Source organism: Pogoniulus pusillus, chromosome 33 (genome assembly GCF_015220805.1).
Source record: "Pogoniulus pusillus isolate bPogPus1 chromosome 33, bPogPus1.pri, whole genome shotgun sequence".
NCBI lineage: Eukaryota > Metazoa > Chordata > Aves > Piciformes > Lybiidae > Pogoniulus > Pogoniulus pusillus.
The window spans coordinates 1304939-1322629 of NC_087296.1; the positions used below are offsets into that span (position 1 = coordinate 1304939).

A 17691-nucleotide genomic window follows, 5' to 3' on the forward strand; every position below is an offset into this window, starting at 1 on the left:
CTGCACATAGTCTGCAGTGAGAGGTAGGAAAAAGGTGGGGCCTTAATAACTACAGCCTCTGAAAACAGCAGAGAAAGCCTTTCAGCAGAACTGTGATTCTTTCACAGTCTTCTGCAAGGAGTGGAGAAGTGTTTGATTTCTGAGCAGCTCCTGGAGTGCTCAGCACCATCTCACTGCCACCTCCCTCTCTGTGCTCAGCAAAAGCGATCTGAGAATGGGTTGGGAGGGACCTTCTCATGCAGAGAGCTGGGCCTGGAGAGAACCTGCACTCTGCTGTCCTTGGGACAAAGGTGACAGAGGCACTGGAACAGGCTGCCCAGGGAGGCTGTGGATGCCTCTATCCTGAACATGTGTTCAGGGCCAGGTTGGATGAGGGCTTGGGCAACTTGGGCCAGTGGGTGGTGTCCCTGCCCATGGTGGGGAGTTGGGAGCTGGAAGAGCTTCAAGGTCCCTTCCCACCCAACCCATCCTGCGAATCCAGGAAAGAACAGGTGAGTGGAGAAGTCTGTGCTGGGCAGAAGCTGGAGGTGGCAGATGTGCTGAGCAGGGCAGCTGGGCTGCAGGCTGCTGCACACACTGAGCTGCAAGCACTTGCCCCAGCTTTCTGCTGGCTCTGGCAGCAGACAGGCAGTGCTGACAGGGGACCTCTGTCAGCTGCACACCCGCCAGCAAAACTAACAGTTTGTGTTCAGGTCACAGTTTGGAGGTTAGCTCTACACCCTCAACAGCAAAGTACTTTGTAAGTCAATAAACAAAAGTTCAACACATCCCAAAGCCCAGCTCCTGTCTCCCTGCTGAAGTCGCCCTTTGGTGGTGCCTGTTCCTCCCCAGGAGCACGCCGCTGCTGAAGGCACTCAGGCTGCATCCTGCCATGCTTCAGTTCCTTTTCTCACAACTAACATCTTCTTGTTTTTTTCCACCTCTGTTGACCCAGAGTTCACCAGCAGGTCAGGGCTAAGGAAAAAGGTAACAACCAGGATTGAAAGTGTAACCCTGCCCATTGCTTAGATTCTGGGAACTTTAACCTCCCTCTGGAGAGTGTGACTAATAAGATGGAACAAATATTCTCCCCAGAGATGTAAACCAGGCACCAGCTTCAAAATACAAAAATGCTTGCATGGGCTTCCTTTTCTCTTTAGTTTAAAGAGGAACTTCCATTTATTTGAAGCTGCCTACATCTAAAGTTGTGGAGTGGTTAACTGAAGGCTTACCAAGGTGCAGCACGGAACGGGATTCTTCTCAACTCTACTTCAGCTTAAAGCAACTACTGAATATTTGAGGGGTTTTATTATCTCCTGAGTGATTATTGCTCCTGAAACACTTCTTATGTAGTAACAGGATAAAAAAAATACATTTCTTAGCAAAGCAGGATAAACACTGAGCAAAAGAATCACTGGGAAAGTCTTTACTTTGCTTTCCCCCCCATATCTATAATTACCTCCTCAATGCTACTTTTTTTCACTCATGGCCTGCAGTCACTACAGTGCTTTTGGGTGCTATTAAAATAGAACTACCCATGGCAGACAGTCTCTTGAGAGGCAGCAACCTGCACGCAACACACCCATGCAGGAATGACTTAGTTGCAACATCCCAAGAGACAGGAGGCTGTTGTGTATGGAAGAGGCAACACAGTGCCTCCAACCACTGTACCACAGTCATCTACCATGTGTTTGTTTACCTCCAGCTCATGGCCATACCTTTCCTGACTCCACCACCTCTCTGAGCAGCCTGTTCCAACTCCTGATCACTCTGCAGCAAAGAAATTATCCCTCATCTCCAACCTAACCCTCCCCTGGCACAATTTCAGGCCATTTCCTCTCCTCCTGTCACCTGATACTGGAGAGAAGAGACTAAATCCTGCCTCACTGCAACCTCCTGTCAGGCAGCTGTAGAGAGCAAAGAGGTCTCCTCTCAGCCTCCTCCACACTAAACACCCCCAGATCCCTCAGCTGCTCCTCACCAGTCCTGTTCTCCAGACCAGCTTTGCTGTCCTTCTCTGGATATGCTCCAGCCCCTCAATGTCTTTCTTGTAGTGAGGGGTCCAAAACTCCTTAAACAAAGAGGTATCACCTAAACACAGAGGTTCCCTCTCCCTAGTACAGAGGTACCCTCTCCCTAAACACAGAGATTCCCTCTCCCTAAGCACAGAGGTAGCACCTCCCTACCAGAGAGCTACCCCAGAGGTCCCTAACACAACCCTGCCATACTGTGTGGTCCCAGCAAGAAACTTTTATGTTTTCCTCTGTTCCCAACCTCACTAGCACAGCAGTAAGCCGTGGGAATGCAGCACTGTACCTGGCATATCCTGATTGCTTGGTCCAGCACTGTCTTTGTGTCAGTTGCATAGTCCGGACAGGGCAGCATGGCGCGGCTGAAGTGGGCTTGCAGCAGGAGATGTGTTTTCGTGTGGGAGCTGTCAAAGGAATGGGGATTGACTTCGACTGGAAGCAGCTTTGCCAGGTCGCTGTTCATCTGGTCCTCGTTGTGCCTGACAGGCAGATCTGCATACTCCTCAGTGTTCTGTGCAAAAGAAAAGGGAGAGATGAGCTGCTGGAGTGAGCTGCAGGCCAACTACTCCTTCTTACTGCGACACAGGGGGGTAACACAAGGCAGAGTCCACTGTTAAAACAGCAGCACAGACACAGTTAGGAAGTGTCCAGGGAGGTGATGGAGTCACCATCCCTAGAGGTGTTGAAGCCAAGCCTGGATGAGGCACTTAGTGCCATGGTCTGGTTGATTGTCTAGGGCTGGCTGCTAGGTTGGGCTGGATGAGCCTGGAGGTCTCTTCCAACCTGCTTGATTCTGTGATTCTATGTCCTAACTTGTGAGAAAAACAAGAGCTAGCAAAATATTCACAAACATTCACACAATCATAGCTCTTAATGTTGAAGGTTTTTTTCCCCCACACAGCTGATCTGAGCATTAGAGCAAAAGAAACCAAAAGCAGCGAAGCAAACACATTCATTGGATGAACTCAGTACTGGAGATTACCTTCCACAGACACCCTGCCCTGGCTGGCTCACAAAACCATTGCCAGGTCAGCTACAGAACAGTCAAGAATTCACATTTTCCATCATCAAGGTTCCCACTTTTTGCACTCAAAACACAGAGGGTTTGAGGCAGCTCAGGTGAGGCTCTTCTGCCGCACACTTTCGGTGTGTAAGCAGAGGACAATCAGCGATCAAAGCGAGGAGCAAAGCTGTAAGTAGGTGCTGAGAAGTGTCCTCTGTGCTCCCCAGTGGGACTAATCCCACGAACAGCAAATGAAACTAAGAACTTCCTCCCTGTTGCAGGAAGGAGCTGCACACCAACAGGCAATCTAAACACAGCCACATCCTCGGGGCTGAGAAGAAGAAATCCTGTTCCAGTAGCCAAAGCAAGAACTGTTCTAGCAGCCAGAGCAGAGATGCTCACTCTTCTGCCAGGGAGATCACCGTCTCTGAAAGCAAGGAAAAAGATCAGAAGCATCCTCAGGACTCTAACTTGGGCTGAAGAGTCAATGCTGTGGCTCAGTTGGTATTGTTTTTCCTCCACAAATTCCTCTTGCGCATGTATGTTGCACTCTGGTGTGCAACGAGAATGAGCCTCCTTAGAGGGCTTCTCCAACCACAAGAGTTCTATGATTCTAAAGCTTCCAAGGAAGAGAAGAGTTTTATAACATGTGACACCATTTCCATCTGTACCTTATGAGAAGTGTCTGAACTAAAAAGCCATTTGGGTAGCCTGAAGGGCAATCTCTTCTCAACCATGACCTTAGTAGATCAAAGCGGTTAGGGCTTTAGGTTCTCCTTAAACTACAGCTCCAGTATTTTAGTCTTAACCTCCAGTCAGGCTTGTTGCAAGTCCATGCTAATGAAACAGCCACCTCAGCACCCAGTGCAGGGGGGATGGAGAGCAAAGTGGCAGTTTTACAACACTCAATGGCACTGGCAAAGTGCTGCATCCACTCCTCCATCTCCTAACACACAAAAGCTGTTCTGGCAATTCCCTAGCCCAGCCACCGAGCTGCTTTTCATCCCCTGCCAAACTGGCAGCACAAAACTTTGCTCTTCTCTTCAAAACAGAAGAAACCAAAGCAGTTTTCATATATATATGGAAACCAAAAAGGTAACAGTTGGAGAACTGAAGATTCTGGAAGGAAAACCAGGATGCCATTAATTTATTTCACATCTTGACTGCAGCTTAGAAGTGGAGCCTGACTACAGACAACCGCTGCTTAATCCTGGATGTCTCTCCTAGATCTCTTGTGAAAACCGTGGCCATTTATTCTCTGAACCCAAGGTCACAATCTTTTGAAGCCCTATAGAAGGCTGCATGTTTGCCTCACTCTTTTTCTTTAACTGGCTTCTCCTTCAAAGATGTTTTAAAGAATATTTACCGAGGAGATTTTTGACTTAGCTCTGCTTGGCAGTTTAAAGTAGCTGAAAGAAGAAGGATCAAGCCAAGTCACTCCAGACCAATTGCTGCTCCTGAAAATGTGTTTTCCCTAATTCTTCCCCAGCACGTTTTATTTACCTCCAAACCACTCTGCTTATTTTAAACAACTTGCCTACTTAATTTCCTGTTTGTGATCATTGACTGTAAGTAAGTGAGGTTCATTTTCTTATCTGCATCGTGTAGGTAATTAAAGGAAATTGAGAATGGGTAGTGAAGCTTTTATACAGCTGAGAATGAAGCTGAATGGAGGGCACTGGGGTCAGCAGAGTCCATTATATTTTGATGTGAGAGGCCAGTACGTCTGCCCTGTCCTTGTTTGCTTAGTGTAGGCTGGACAGACTACTAACTGCAAATCTGTTTCTCTGATTTGCCCAGCTGTCCTTGAATAAAGACATCTCCCATTGCAAAATGCTCAATGACAGTGATTGACAACTTGGTGATGAACTCTGCCTGTAACCCCCTGCTACTGTTTTCAGGTTGCAGAAGAAAAGACAGAATAAAGAAACATCCTTTGTGAGCACCTCGGATGGGCCCTGCTGTTCACTCAAGATTTCTTCATTTTACTTTTCTGCTCCATTGTGAATCTCAATCTGTCCTGCCAAGGCTACAGCCTCAACTATTCCTCACAAGACACAGCAGATATTTCTTTAGGGCCTTGCATCTGCATCCCATCCTTCCTTCCATGGCTGAAGAGACAGATCAAATCGTCTACCAATCATTAATCCCCATCCTGAAGTCAAGAAAGCTCACACAGACTTTAGAGTTACTCCCCCAAGCACTGCTGTGCCTTTCTCGCTTCCCCTGCTCTGTTAATCAGGACCGGAGCAGGCTGTGTGGGGATGTGTTCACAAGCACCCGCAGGGCTAAGTGCACCTTGGAGCACAGCAGGAGCTCACCAGGGATCTGATGCACTCCCAGTCATCTCCTCCCTCTTTTTTCTGCAGCTCTCTGATGGACTTTTCCAGCAGTGTCGCATTTTGGGCACAGAGACTGCAGCATCATTTCCAGGGTGTCAGAGCCTTCTCAAACCTCCATTTCACCCCACATGTGCTGCAGGGTCATAAAGGAGACAGTAACTTGCCTTGGCAGTGAGAAGTGTCACACACAGACCTGCACAAACTCGGCAGTTATGTTTTACAAGGCCAAAGGGCTGCTCTGATAATTGAATTCTGTCTCCTGAATCACACCAGCCACAGAATCACCTCAAGAGTCCTGCCTGCAGCAGGGTGTTCTGAACGTGCAGCTGATCACCAGCCATTGTTTGAATCGTTCTAATTATTCCAAGAGTAAACAACTCATCCCATTTTAAACGATGCATTTGGCAGCCCTCTGGTACTTCCAGCCATTTGAGGAGCCTGACAGAACCGACATTTAACTGAGGCACCCATCACAACGAGGACTATGCTGTGCAGTGGCCATGGGCTTTAGAAAAAATAGCTTTTCTCTCTACACACAAAAGGTTTGGCTGCTGTAGGGTGAGATACAGAAAGCTTCTGCCATGGCTTACCCCTAGACCACAGGTAAACCTGCTGAAGCATTTAAATTCTCAACCACACCTTGCCACCTGTGTACCAAAGAGAAGAGGATACTGCTGGAGCACAGAAATGGGATCAAGGAGAGCAGCTGAAGCCAGCTCGAGTATTTTAAGTTCAGTTCAGTCATGGGAACAGCAAAACTCACCAAGTTAATGAGTTCTAGACTTTAAAGAGCACAGTGGATTAATTTGTAACAATGAGGGCCTAACACACACCAAAAATAGTTTCTCACATTCCAGAGCTGAGTCTTTAGCACTGCTGTTACTGAAACTACCTTAGGATGACTGCTCCTTGTCTTTGCAGACCCAAGCACATCAGAGTGTCAATAAACCTGCAGTGTGCTGTGCTCTAAGCCTCTGACACAGAAAGAAGCAAGTATCAGAAAAAGCTGAAACCAAAATTAACAGTTGTTAAGGCAGAGTATAAAAAAACCTTGCCATAAAAGAGCAGTAAAAGCAACTGCCAGAGCCATAAAAAGGGAGACGAGGTGAAGATCATTTTTAGCTAACAAAAACATCCTCTTTGCCCGAGCCTTGGTTTCAATTACCTGGAGTCCTGGTGTTCTGTGCACATGCTGAAGGACTGCAGAAACCACACAGTCTGTGCACACCACGGAAGGAAATGCAAACAGAAGCTGCCATGACCAAATGCTGGGGGGGAGCTGCCAGCCCCTCTGCCCCTAACGCCAGTAACGTGCTCTGCAGCGAAAGGCAGCTCCGCTGTCAGCACTTCCAAGGCATGCCGATGTGAAACTGATTTCCAAGTCAAAACAGCAAAATCTGATCTTTAAGTAACTGGGCAGGCAAACACAAGCTCCACAAGAGATGATGCGTTTGGCTGTTGTCTTTGTTCCACTGCAGGAAGCCAGGCAGAGGGTTTCAGTGCAGCATCCTGACCTGTCCTGCCCAGACTGCTGCAGTGTGCAGGAAGCAGCTGCACTGCAATCTCTAAAGCAGCCTGTAACTGTCCTGGCTTGGGTGATCCCTGGTACCCTAAGGGCAGGACAGAGAAAAGCAGCATGGCCAGCACAGAGAAGTGACCAGCACTGGGAGGGAGTTTGAGAGCAGCTAGGGGCTGGCATAATAACGACTTGGAATGGAGTCACAAGTCCTGAGTTGTCCTTTGAGGATACTTGAACTGCTGTACTTACTAACACTGCAAACTACTGCTTGCTGTCTGTCTCTCTACTGTGTATCTATCCACCTACCAACCAACCAACCATTCCACTATCTACCCATCCATCTCCCTCTCTCGCCCTCTCCCTATCTATAGATTCATAGAATGGTTTGGGTTGGAAAGAACCCTAAAGGATCATCCAGTTTCAACCCCCTGCCATGGGCAGGGACACCTCCCACCAGCCCAGGTTGCCCAAGGCCTCATCCAGCCTGGCCTTGAACACCTCCAGGGAGGGGGAATACACAACCTCCCTGGGCAACCTGTGCCAGTGTCTCCCCACTCTCACTGTTAAGAATTTCTTCCTCTTCTCCAGTCTCAATCTGCCTTCCTCAAGCTTCAATCCATCCTCCCTGTCTATCACTACAGCCCCTTGTAAAAAGTCCCTTCCCAGCTTTCTTGTAGGTCCCTTTCAGGTACTGGAAGGCTGCTACCTATCTCTGTTCATGTGCTGACAGAAGTCTCTCTCTGTGTTAGAAGGAACATGACTAAACTGCTTAAGTTCCTCTTTTCTTTGCCCATGCTCTTCCCAAGAAGGCAAACCCCTATTATGTGACACAACAAGGACACAAGTATATATATACCATGAAAATGATTTACATAAACCAGCATATTTAGTCTACATTTCACCATCACATTTTCAAGTTTGGGTTTGATGTACATCAGACTTCCCCAGCTGCACCCTGGCAGGCAGCTGGAACAGATGGAAGCTGGCAGCCATCCTCAGAGAGCAGATAAATGTGAGAAAAAAAGTGCTTGAAAATAAAAAAAAGAAGAAAAAACCAAACCCCCCCAAACTGACCACAGGCTTTGAAGTTGTTTTGCAGCCCATCTGAAAAAGTAAATTGAAAAGTGGAACTGGTGAAGCACTTGGTGGAATTACTGCTGTGAAAATGATATCTGTGTTAGTGATTCCATTATAAACTCCTATTTTAAGGAGGTTATTGGCAGCCTATAAATGGAGATGCTTTGGTCTCACTTTTATGGGGCATAATTCAATCTTCCAAAGTTTAAAATGTTTAGGTGCTTCTTTTACTCTTAGATATAAAAAGTCTAGGACAAAATCCCAGTTAAAGACAGTTCTGAACATATATTACTAGCTGCAAGTTTTAAGAATAAACACAATCCACGGTTTCAAGATCCATGTTATAGACAAAAAGGAGCAAACCCCAGCTTAGGAGGCTGCTGTGTAAAATGGGGATATTTAGCTTGGGAGCCCCAGCAGGCACTGGCACAAAGAGCTTGCTCACTCTGCTCCACACGTGTTAAAATACCCTTGGAGAACAGACTTTGCAGAGGTGATGTTCCAGATTGTCAGGGCACCCTGGCAGGCTCTGCTAAGCAACAGAGCAGGCTGAAGTTGGGCAGAGATCCTCCTGACTGGCTAATGTGATGCAAAAGAGGAAAGCCAAAATTGCCAGGATTAGATTTACTGCATGTCACTGGAGTTCAGCACAGGACCCACTCCTGACTGAGCCACTTTGCCTTCATCTACCTTGGAACACCTCTCCCTGTCAGCCTCACGCCTTTGTGGCAGTGCAACCAAATGTCACCCAGCTTGGTGGACTCTGTGACCTCAGAGGTCTTTTCCAACCTCAATGATTCTGTGGCTCTGTATCAGAGCCAACCCTGCAGAGCAGCTCCTTTCCCACGGGGCCTTCCCATCCCTTCCTGTCAGCACTGGTGGCAGGCAGGGAGGAAAGGCAGGAAGCATGGAGGAGTCAGGAACACAATCTCTGGGCAGTGGAAAAGAGTCTCCCTCTGTGGCACTGGTGCCTTGCACCAGAACTCTGCCTGCTCTGACTGTCCACTTCAGCGTGGGTTTTGGGACAGGATCCTGCCACTTCCCTGCTGCTGCATGGGAGAGCTTTCCACTCTCTGCTCTTGGTAAAACGACAGGAGGAAGATAGACACATGCAGGGTGGGGAACAGCATCCAAGGGGTGAGGGCTGCTCAGTGTCTTTCTGAAGCAAATGCTAATATTTGTATTCATTATCTAATTACAGCATTTGTGTAGGAAAAAGATATATGTGGGGGGGGAAGAATAAAAAATGGGAAAAAAAGAAAGAGAAAAAAGGAAAATCAGAGAAAAGCAAAGCAAAAAAGCAAGCAACTAAAACAGCAAAGTGAACCCAACTAACTGGGCAGGAACCAAATAGTGAGGCTGGGCTAAGCCAGCCTCTGTCTCTAGTTTTAAGACTTACCAGAGCAGGCACTGGGCACTTCCAGTTGAGCATGAGAAGCTGAGAGATGAAGTTGTGAAGCCAGCAACATGCAGTGATGTAAATCTATTATGTTAAACAAATGACACTGACTTCTAACTGCACTTCAGCAATGGGATCTATGAACACAGTTAGGAGAGAATGCAGGGTACAAAGTTCTTACAGATCCTTCCAGGTTCTCAGCAGTGAGCAGAGGACTTAGAGCTCATTGTATGCTCAGAGTTCTCCCTTGAAGCAGACAAGGGTTTGAGTGTTGCTTTTAACTAGCTGCATATGATAACCAGCACCAACTGTCCCACTGCAGCCATCACTAAAAGCACAAGGCAGGGCAATGAAACAGTTGAGTGATCACTTAAAAACACCCTGGAGGGTTTAGGTTTCACAAGTTCACCTCTCACTTAAAACATCCAAACTACAAACTACTGATGACATTCCTGATGCCCAGAGGTCAGGAGTCTGAAAGACCTTTGCCACTGTGCACAGAGCAAGAGGAGGTCAGCAATATTAGCTAACAGTGGCAGAGAGTGACCTGGCAGCTCTGGCAACTTCTAAAGTGCTTCTGAAGTTAAACTGCAGACCTCTGCTTCAGCGTGGAGCTGCTGTAAGAAAGTGCCTGCATGCAGGCACATGCAAGAAGGAGGAGGATAGAGAAGAGCAAGAATTTGACATGGAAAGAGAGCCCTGAAGACTTTGATACTAACTTGAAAGACAATTTCCCCTCTATTTTCCTGCAGTGTCCCAAGCAGGGCTTTCAGACGACAGGAAGAGGCAGCAACAGATAACACAACCACTGGTAAAAGACAGACTTCTGGCACACTTCCTTTGCAAACTGCATATTTGACTCAAACGTATTAAAACAAGCAATGGATTCATGATTTGAAGTCCCAATTAGCACAGCCCATATCTCACCAAGTTTCTGAGCACTATCAGAACTCAGTGCTCCAGTGTTGGCCAGTCCTCATAAAAACCATCCTCACAATACACTCATTCCCTCCCAAGATGGGTAGGGACTTCCACCAGTATTAAGCCTGTACAACTTTCACAGAGGTGGCTTTGGTTCACTCTCAGGTTAAGTTAAATCACTGATTCTAAGTAAGCCTGCAATGCTTGCACCATTTAAGGGAAAATAAATGCAAAAGAAGACTGAAGTAGGACAAAAATAAGAGCAAGCATCTGCAACTGGTATCACATATGCATTATTCACCTAGAGGAAGTTACTCTGACCACAGCAAATAAATACAAATGGAATGGGATAAATTCCATTTATGAAGTGAATTAGAGTGATGTGGGAGAATTATTATCACTGGAAATGGCAGAGAGGAGATTTTCACCTCTGCAAGAGGCCTGACTTCTCCTATTACTTCCACGACAACACTTTGAGCCCACAGGTTCTGAATGCATTACCATCACTCCCCTCTAAAACCTTAACACTGCCATGGGGCAGGCACCCACAGCTCTCTTCCCCTTTGATCTCAAGTTGAATCAGGCTGCAAGGGTTGGGGGTGTCCAGCTTGGAGAAGAGAAGGCTCCAGGAAGACCTCAGAGAAGCATTCTGATACCTGAAAGGAGCTACAGGAGAGATGGGGAAGGACTTTTGACACGGGCTGGGAGTGACAGGACAAGGGACAATGGCTTTGAGCTGTGAGAGGGGAGAAGGAGACTGGAAATGAGGAAGAAATTCTTGACAGCAAGGATGAGGAAACACTGGCACAGGTTGCCCAGGAATGCTGTGGATGTCCCTGCCTGGATGTGTTCAAGGCCAATTTGGAAGATGCCTTGAGCAACTTGGGCTGGTGGGAGGTGTCCCCTGCCCATGGCAGGGAGGCTGGAACTGGATGATCATAGAATCACAGAACATCAGGGGCTAGAAGGGAACCTCAAAAGCTCATCCAGTCCAAGCCCCCTGCCAGAGCAGGATCACCTGTACCAGATCACACAGGATCTTCAAGGTCCTTACCAACCCAAACCATTCTATGAATCTTTGAATATCATAGGAGAGATTTAAAGCCAGCTGGGTGGGGCTGCACTGAAAATGATTGTGCTGCAGCCATACAAAGCTTTCCAGTGCAGGGACTCAGTTGTGTGCTAACACCAAGCTGGGGAAACGTCTCTGAGTGGCCATGCAGAAGTCTGCTTGTCATGAGGAATCTCCTTCAGTCCCACTGGGCTGTTTGTCCACATCTGAATCAGCTGGCTCAGCTGCTGCCTGAGGTGATGATAGCAATAAAAGCTGGAACAGCAGATCTTGGCAGGCAGCTTTCCCTGGGAAAGTGATCACTCATTTCCCATCCTTGGCTTTCATCCTCCGTGGGGATCTTCCAGTGCAGAGCCCAGACCAAGAGAAGAAGTTAACAGATCTCTGCATTAAGTTACTGCTGCTCTGCACGGAGACAGGAGTCAGAGCTATCAGTTCTCCACGTGAGATGGAGCCCACGCTCAGTGTAGATGTTAATGCAAGCTGCAACAGCTCTGTGCTGAGAGCCACATCTCAGATTTGCTGACCTGCGGCGGGTCCCCTAGTGGGGAGCCACCAATCCAAACCACTGCGGTTTTGCACCAGATGAAGTTCTGGATCTAGAGTGCTCTGTGACCAGAGAACACAGAGCTGAGTACCTCTCATCACCTGTTGAAAGGCCTGGCAGCCTCTGGGCAAGGCAGGCTCAAGCCCAGACTAACAGAACAGCAAAATGAACTGGCAGGAAGAGATGGGAAACTTGGAAGGTGCCTACATACACAATGTCTTCTCAGCAAGCCAATGCTACTGCTCTCACTTCTAACTGAAAATAGTTTCATGCAATAATAGAACAAAGCCCACAGCTGCAAGAGGAAGTGGCAGCTGCTGCAAGCAAACTCCAGTGAGGGCAGCTCTCTGCTGATAAAAACTGGCACTTCTCCACTCACTTCAGTCTGTCTGGATCAACACGGCTTGAAGAGCTGACACCCTGCTCTGAGGAACTCAGGAGCTCCAAGGGGATGCAGGGCTGGAAGACATTGAGAACTGCCAGGTAAGCACTGAGGAAACAAAAAAAGGCAGTAAAAGGAGAACCACAGGAAGCCTTTCCAACAAATAAACAGTGGCAGTGTTTTGGTGTGTTGGATTTGAGGAAGTTCTATCAGCATTTCTGCCCTGCATGACCAGAGGGCTGACACAGGCAGCAACGCAGCAAAAATATCCTTGTGCCACACTTGGCCTTAACAGAACTTTCCCCAGAACATACCAGGGGATGTGCCACACTAGGGCAGACCTAACCCCTTGGAAAGGCAAGGGATCATTCTTCTTAGTGCTGTTCACTGCACTCGAGTGTGTGAATCACAGAATCATAGAATCAGGCAGGTTGGAAGAGACCTCCAAGATCATCCAGTCCAACCTAGCACCCAGCCCTGGCCAGTCAACCAGACCATGGCACTGAGTGCCCCAGCCAGGCTTTTCTTGAACACCTCCAGGGACAGTGACTCCACCACCTCCCTGGGCAGCCCATTCCAATGCCAATCACTCTCTCTGCCAACAACTTCCTCCTAACATCCAGCCTATACTTTCCCTGGCACAGCTTGAGACTGTGTCCCCTGGTTCTATTGCTGGTTGCCTGAGGATGCTGTAAAGTCAGTGCTCCTCCACGGTGAGCCCAGGTCTTTCCTACCTGTAAAGAGAGGCAACCACCTAAAGCACCTGGCAAAGAGCTGTGCTGCCGCAGAAATAAATGGGAAGGGAGCTGGTGGTTAAGAGAGCTGCAGATATTTTGCCTCTGGTGCAAAGTTTTAAGAACTTCTTTTAAGAGACAAAGAAAGCAGAGCTTTTCAGGACCAGATGTCTAGGAAGATCCCATTTGGATTTGAGCTACTTAAATTTGCAATCATGTATTTATACATCTAACAGAGCTTCTGTTTCCCCCAGAATCTGAAAATTAACTAGCTTTGTAGCATCTTTCTTGATCTGCCACCCGTGCCCCGAGGATTAGAGACTCCACCTGAGCTTGTTTTACAAGCATAACAGAAAAAATTAATCTCTGCTGGCAGTGATCCCACTGGGATACTGATGAATAATGATATCCCTCTCTTGCTGCCCTCTCAGTCCACTAGAAAAGCCACTCTAACCCAGCAACGTGGAGACCGTTGAAACCATTCCAGCTGTGGATTAGCAGGCAGTCAAGCATCCATCTGTTCTGTGTGAGTCGAGAGAAAGCAAACATGCATTCTTGTAGCTGAAGCAGCAGTGAAAATTAGCATCTTACATGACTGCATGTAGCAAATACTAAGACAATCATACACAAAGGCAGAAAAGAAGCTGTTAGCTGCACCTTGTGCGGCTCGCGTTTGCTGGCTGCCTTCAGCAAAGGATGAGGCAGTTGGAATTCATCTCATTAACCTACAGAATCCTGGGATTCACTAGGTTTAAGATTAAAGTTCTTCATATTCTATCAGTTGCACTTCAAAACATTTTGTAAGTAGAGATGCTTACAGATGCTAAAGAAACCAGTGCAGATACAGCAGCATGCCTTCAGCTGGACAAGAGTGACTTCAGAGACCCGATGAGAGAGGGATTTTAGCCATTTTCTCCCCCTCCCAGGTGAGAGGAACAGAACCTGAGCTCCTCTTTCTGGAAGCTCGCAGTCTGAATAGCTTCTGCTGCCTTGCAAGCCTGCCACTGCAAGACAGAAGGGAAAGGCAGTGGGAAGCTGGCAGGAGGATGGCCCAAGCAATTTGGTGGTGCCTGATTTGACTCTGTCATGGGCAACAGGACAACGACCTCTGTAATTTCAGGAGAGCTGCATTCAAGCAGCACCCCAGATAAAATCACTTAGGAAAGTGCCCAGTCTGATGGTTTCCACAGACACTTGCAGTGCCCTGCTGGATGCTTGGCTGGCACTCACGTGGAAGCGAAGCTAACCTGCAGCTGTTTGCTCTCTATAAGCAAGCTCTCTGTGCTAGCCCAAACTCACACACTTCTAGATGAACTGAGGAAAGGTCTGGCCTTTGGTAGCAAGAGCCCATCCATCTGCAGTGTCTTCTACCACTACAGGCAGCACCAGCTACCCAAGTGTGAAATAGAGCACCTTGTAAATACCAGGCAAATAACAGGAGCTGGCCTGAAAAGCTCAGCTGAGATAACACAGAATAGCCACAGCTAAACCAGAATTCAACCTTCTCAAGCTAGCCAGGTTCCAGCAGGAAAAAGGAAGGAAAAGAAGGAGACAAAGAAAGAATCTAAATGTAAATAGGAAAATACAAGTCTCAGATACTTCATCAAGGACTGGGCAGTAATCCTCTTATGTCCTACTATGCTAAAGGAACAATATCTGCTGGACATCAGTCCTGTATGATGTAATCATCACAGCCAAACCAATCCTTAGCCTGAAACGTCTGTTTCAACCAGAGAACAAACAGGCTACAAAATGCCATTCTCCTTCTTGGTAGTTCTGAGCAGTGCCTTCGCTGCTGACAGAGGAAAATGCCTGTGGCAGTGAGGCTGAGCTGGTGTCACTCTGAGCTGGGCTCTGTGCAAATCCATCAGCAGGGTCACTGTAACTGCTCTGATTTCAGATTCATGGGATGGTTTGGGTTGGACAGAGATCATCCAGTTCCACTCCCTCTGACTGGAATACCCGGGACAGCAACACCTTCCACTAGATCAGGTTGCTCAAGGCAAAAATTACTCCCAAGTATCCCTATCTGGTTGTTTTTTGTTTAACCCAGCCTTCTGATCTAATCTCTGCACCTCGCTTTTGGAATGCAAGGAAAAAGCCTTCAGGTACCTCAGGGAAATCCAGCCTGGCACTAATAACTCATGAACACCTTCTCATCAATAATGCTTACTGCAAGGAGCACCATAACTCAGCAGTCCTGAAGAGCACCTGGAGCACCCAGCCTGAAGCATGAGTAGCAAAGCTTTAAACACAGCTCTCTGGAAAGGCCTCTCAGAAAAGCCACAGAGCCCTCAGCATAAGACACCTACAAAAGTGATTGAATCTGCTGGGGACAGAGTGGCTGAGAGCAGCCAGGCAGAGAGGGAGCTGGAGGTGGTGGGAGAGAGCAGCTGAAGATGAGGCAGCAGTGCCCAGGTGGGCAGCAGAGCCAATGGCATCCTGGGCTGGCTCAGGAGCAGTGTGGGCAGCAGGACAAGGGAGGTTCTTCTGTCCCTGTGCTCAGCACTGCTCAGGACACACCTTGACTCCTGTGTCCAGTTCTGGGCTCCTCAACTCAAAAGAGATGTTGAGGTGCTGGAAGGTGTTCGGAGAAGGGTAGCAAGGCTGGGGAGGGTCCTGGAGCACAGCCCTGTGAGGAGAGGCTGAGGGAGCTGGGGGTGTGCAGCCTGCAGCAGAGGAGGCTCAGGGCAGAGCTCATTGCTGTCTGCAGCTCCCTGCAGGGAGGCTGTAGCCAGGTGGGGTTGGGCTCTGCTGCCAAGCAGTCAGCAACAGAACCAGGGGACACAGCCTCAAGTTGTGCCAGGGGAGGAATAGGCTGGATGTTGGGAGGAAGTTGTTGGCGGAGAGAGTGATTGGCATTGGAATGGGCTGCCCAGGGAGGTGGTGGAGTCACCGTCCCTAGAGATGTTGAAGCAAAGCCTGGCTGGGGCACTTGGTGCCATGGTCTGGTTGATTAGCCAGGGCTGGGTGCTAGGTTGGGCTGGATGAGCCCTTAAGCATAGAATCATGGAATCACAGAATGGTTTGGTTTGGAAGTGACCTCCAAAGCTCATCCAGTCCAAGCCCTCTGCAGCCAGCAGGGACATCCCCCACTAAATCAGGTTGCTCAGAGCCTTGTCCAGCCTCACCTTGAATATCTCCAGGGATGGAGCCCAAACCACCTCCCTAGGCAACCTGTTGCAGTGTTCCAGCAGCCTCCTGGTGCAGAACTTGCTCCTCACATCCCACCTCAACCTGGCCTGCTTTTGTAGACTAAACCTCCATGCTGCAAGCACTTATTTCTGAATTCTTGAAGGCATTTTTGCTTTTCCCCCTAGCTTTGCTTCAAACTTTTGCTCCTTTTCCAGTTACACACTGACAATTTGGTCAAAGCTTGGATCTCTCCCATTTCAACCCCACAGCAGCACTATCTGTGAGCATCACTCATATCTGCCTGCTTTTCCTCTGCCTCTGCAAGTGTCTAAAGGTTTGCACGCTGACAAAGCCAACAACAGCAACACCAAGACCCACGGATCACATCCACAAAGCTGCAGTGGAGAAACGTTTTGGACACTTTAATAACACAGCTGAAAACTCCAAATGTTATGCCTGAGTGCTCAACACTGAGTGCTCAGCAGAACAGTCCCAATTATAATGATGGTTTGCAGGGATAACAGGTCCTGTAGCAACTGCAGCTACAGCTTTCACTTCCAGCATCATTAAGAGATTCTTCAAATTACTTTTTAAATATCCTTTTCCCTGAGGATTTTCACTTATACCTAATTAGACTACTTACCCCATGCCATGCAATTCCCCACGGCCAAAACTGCTAAATGCTTCACTAAGGAGGAGGAGGGCACCAGTGGAGCAAGGCAGATGCAATGTCATTGGTTAACAATAGAGGTGTGAAGCAACTGCCATAATTAGAAAACTCATTAATGCACAGTGTTTAGGGGGAAGGGAGAAAAGCCACCTCCTTGGCAAGAACTCTGTGGATATGGCAATTCTTTTCAACACTACATCAGACTGGGGGAAAAAAAAAAACTATCCCACTTTCAATTCACACCTTAAACAAGGCAGAACAGCAGTTCCACCAGTAATTATGAAACCCAACATCTGCACAAATAGGAAGGAAAAACCTGCCAGCTACACTGGCACCCAGCACTCAGACATCCTTTCCATCTTTCACAGTGGCACATTTGATGTATTCTGAGTCTTATTCCTCTTAAGGCTGTAAATGGACAAGTTCCATGACTATTTCCAGAGAAGAAAAAAGAAACTAAAATAATCAGAGAGAATTAAATGAAGATGAATGAATTTAGAACCTCACAGTTCTGCCCAGCAGTAAGTTTTGCCTATACCACCAATAGTTGGCACTTACCTTTGTGCCTCGTGGATGTGAGATGTCTAAATAGACAGGGCAAGGGAGGGGATTCTGACCCTTGGCCCTGCTCTCCTCAGACCCCACATAGAGTACTGTGTGCAGTTCTGGAGCCCCCAACACAAGCAGGACATGGAAGTGTTGGAGCCAGTCCAGAGGAGGGCACCAAGATGCTCAGAGGGCTGCAGCAGCTCTGCTACAAGGACAGGCTGAGAGAGTTGAGGCTCTGCAGCCTGGAGAAGAGAAGGCTTGGAGGAGCCCTTGGAGTGGCCTTCCAGGACCTGAAGGGGGCTAGAGGAAGGCTGGGGAAAGACTGGTCAGGT

At 48.0% G+C, this 17691-nt stretch overlaps 1 protein-coding gene across 2 annotated transcripts in view; it reads right to left on the bottom strand.

Moving 5' to 3' along the window:
• Nucleotides 1-17691, bottom strand: part of ASCC3 (activating signal cointegrator 1 complex subunit 3) — a 161512-nt gene that overhangs the window by 16978 nt on the left and 126843 nt on the right. For both annotated transcript variants that reach the window (XM_064170382.1, XM_064170383.1), the window contains exon 37: nucleotides 2296-2520. In XM_064170382.1, the coding sequence (XP_064026452.1) occupies nucleotides 2296-2520 (225 nt within the window). The remainder of the gene's footprint in view (nucleotides 1-2295; nucleotides 2521-17691) is intronic.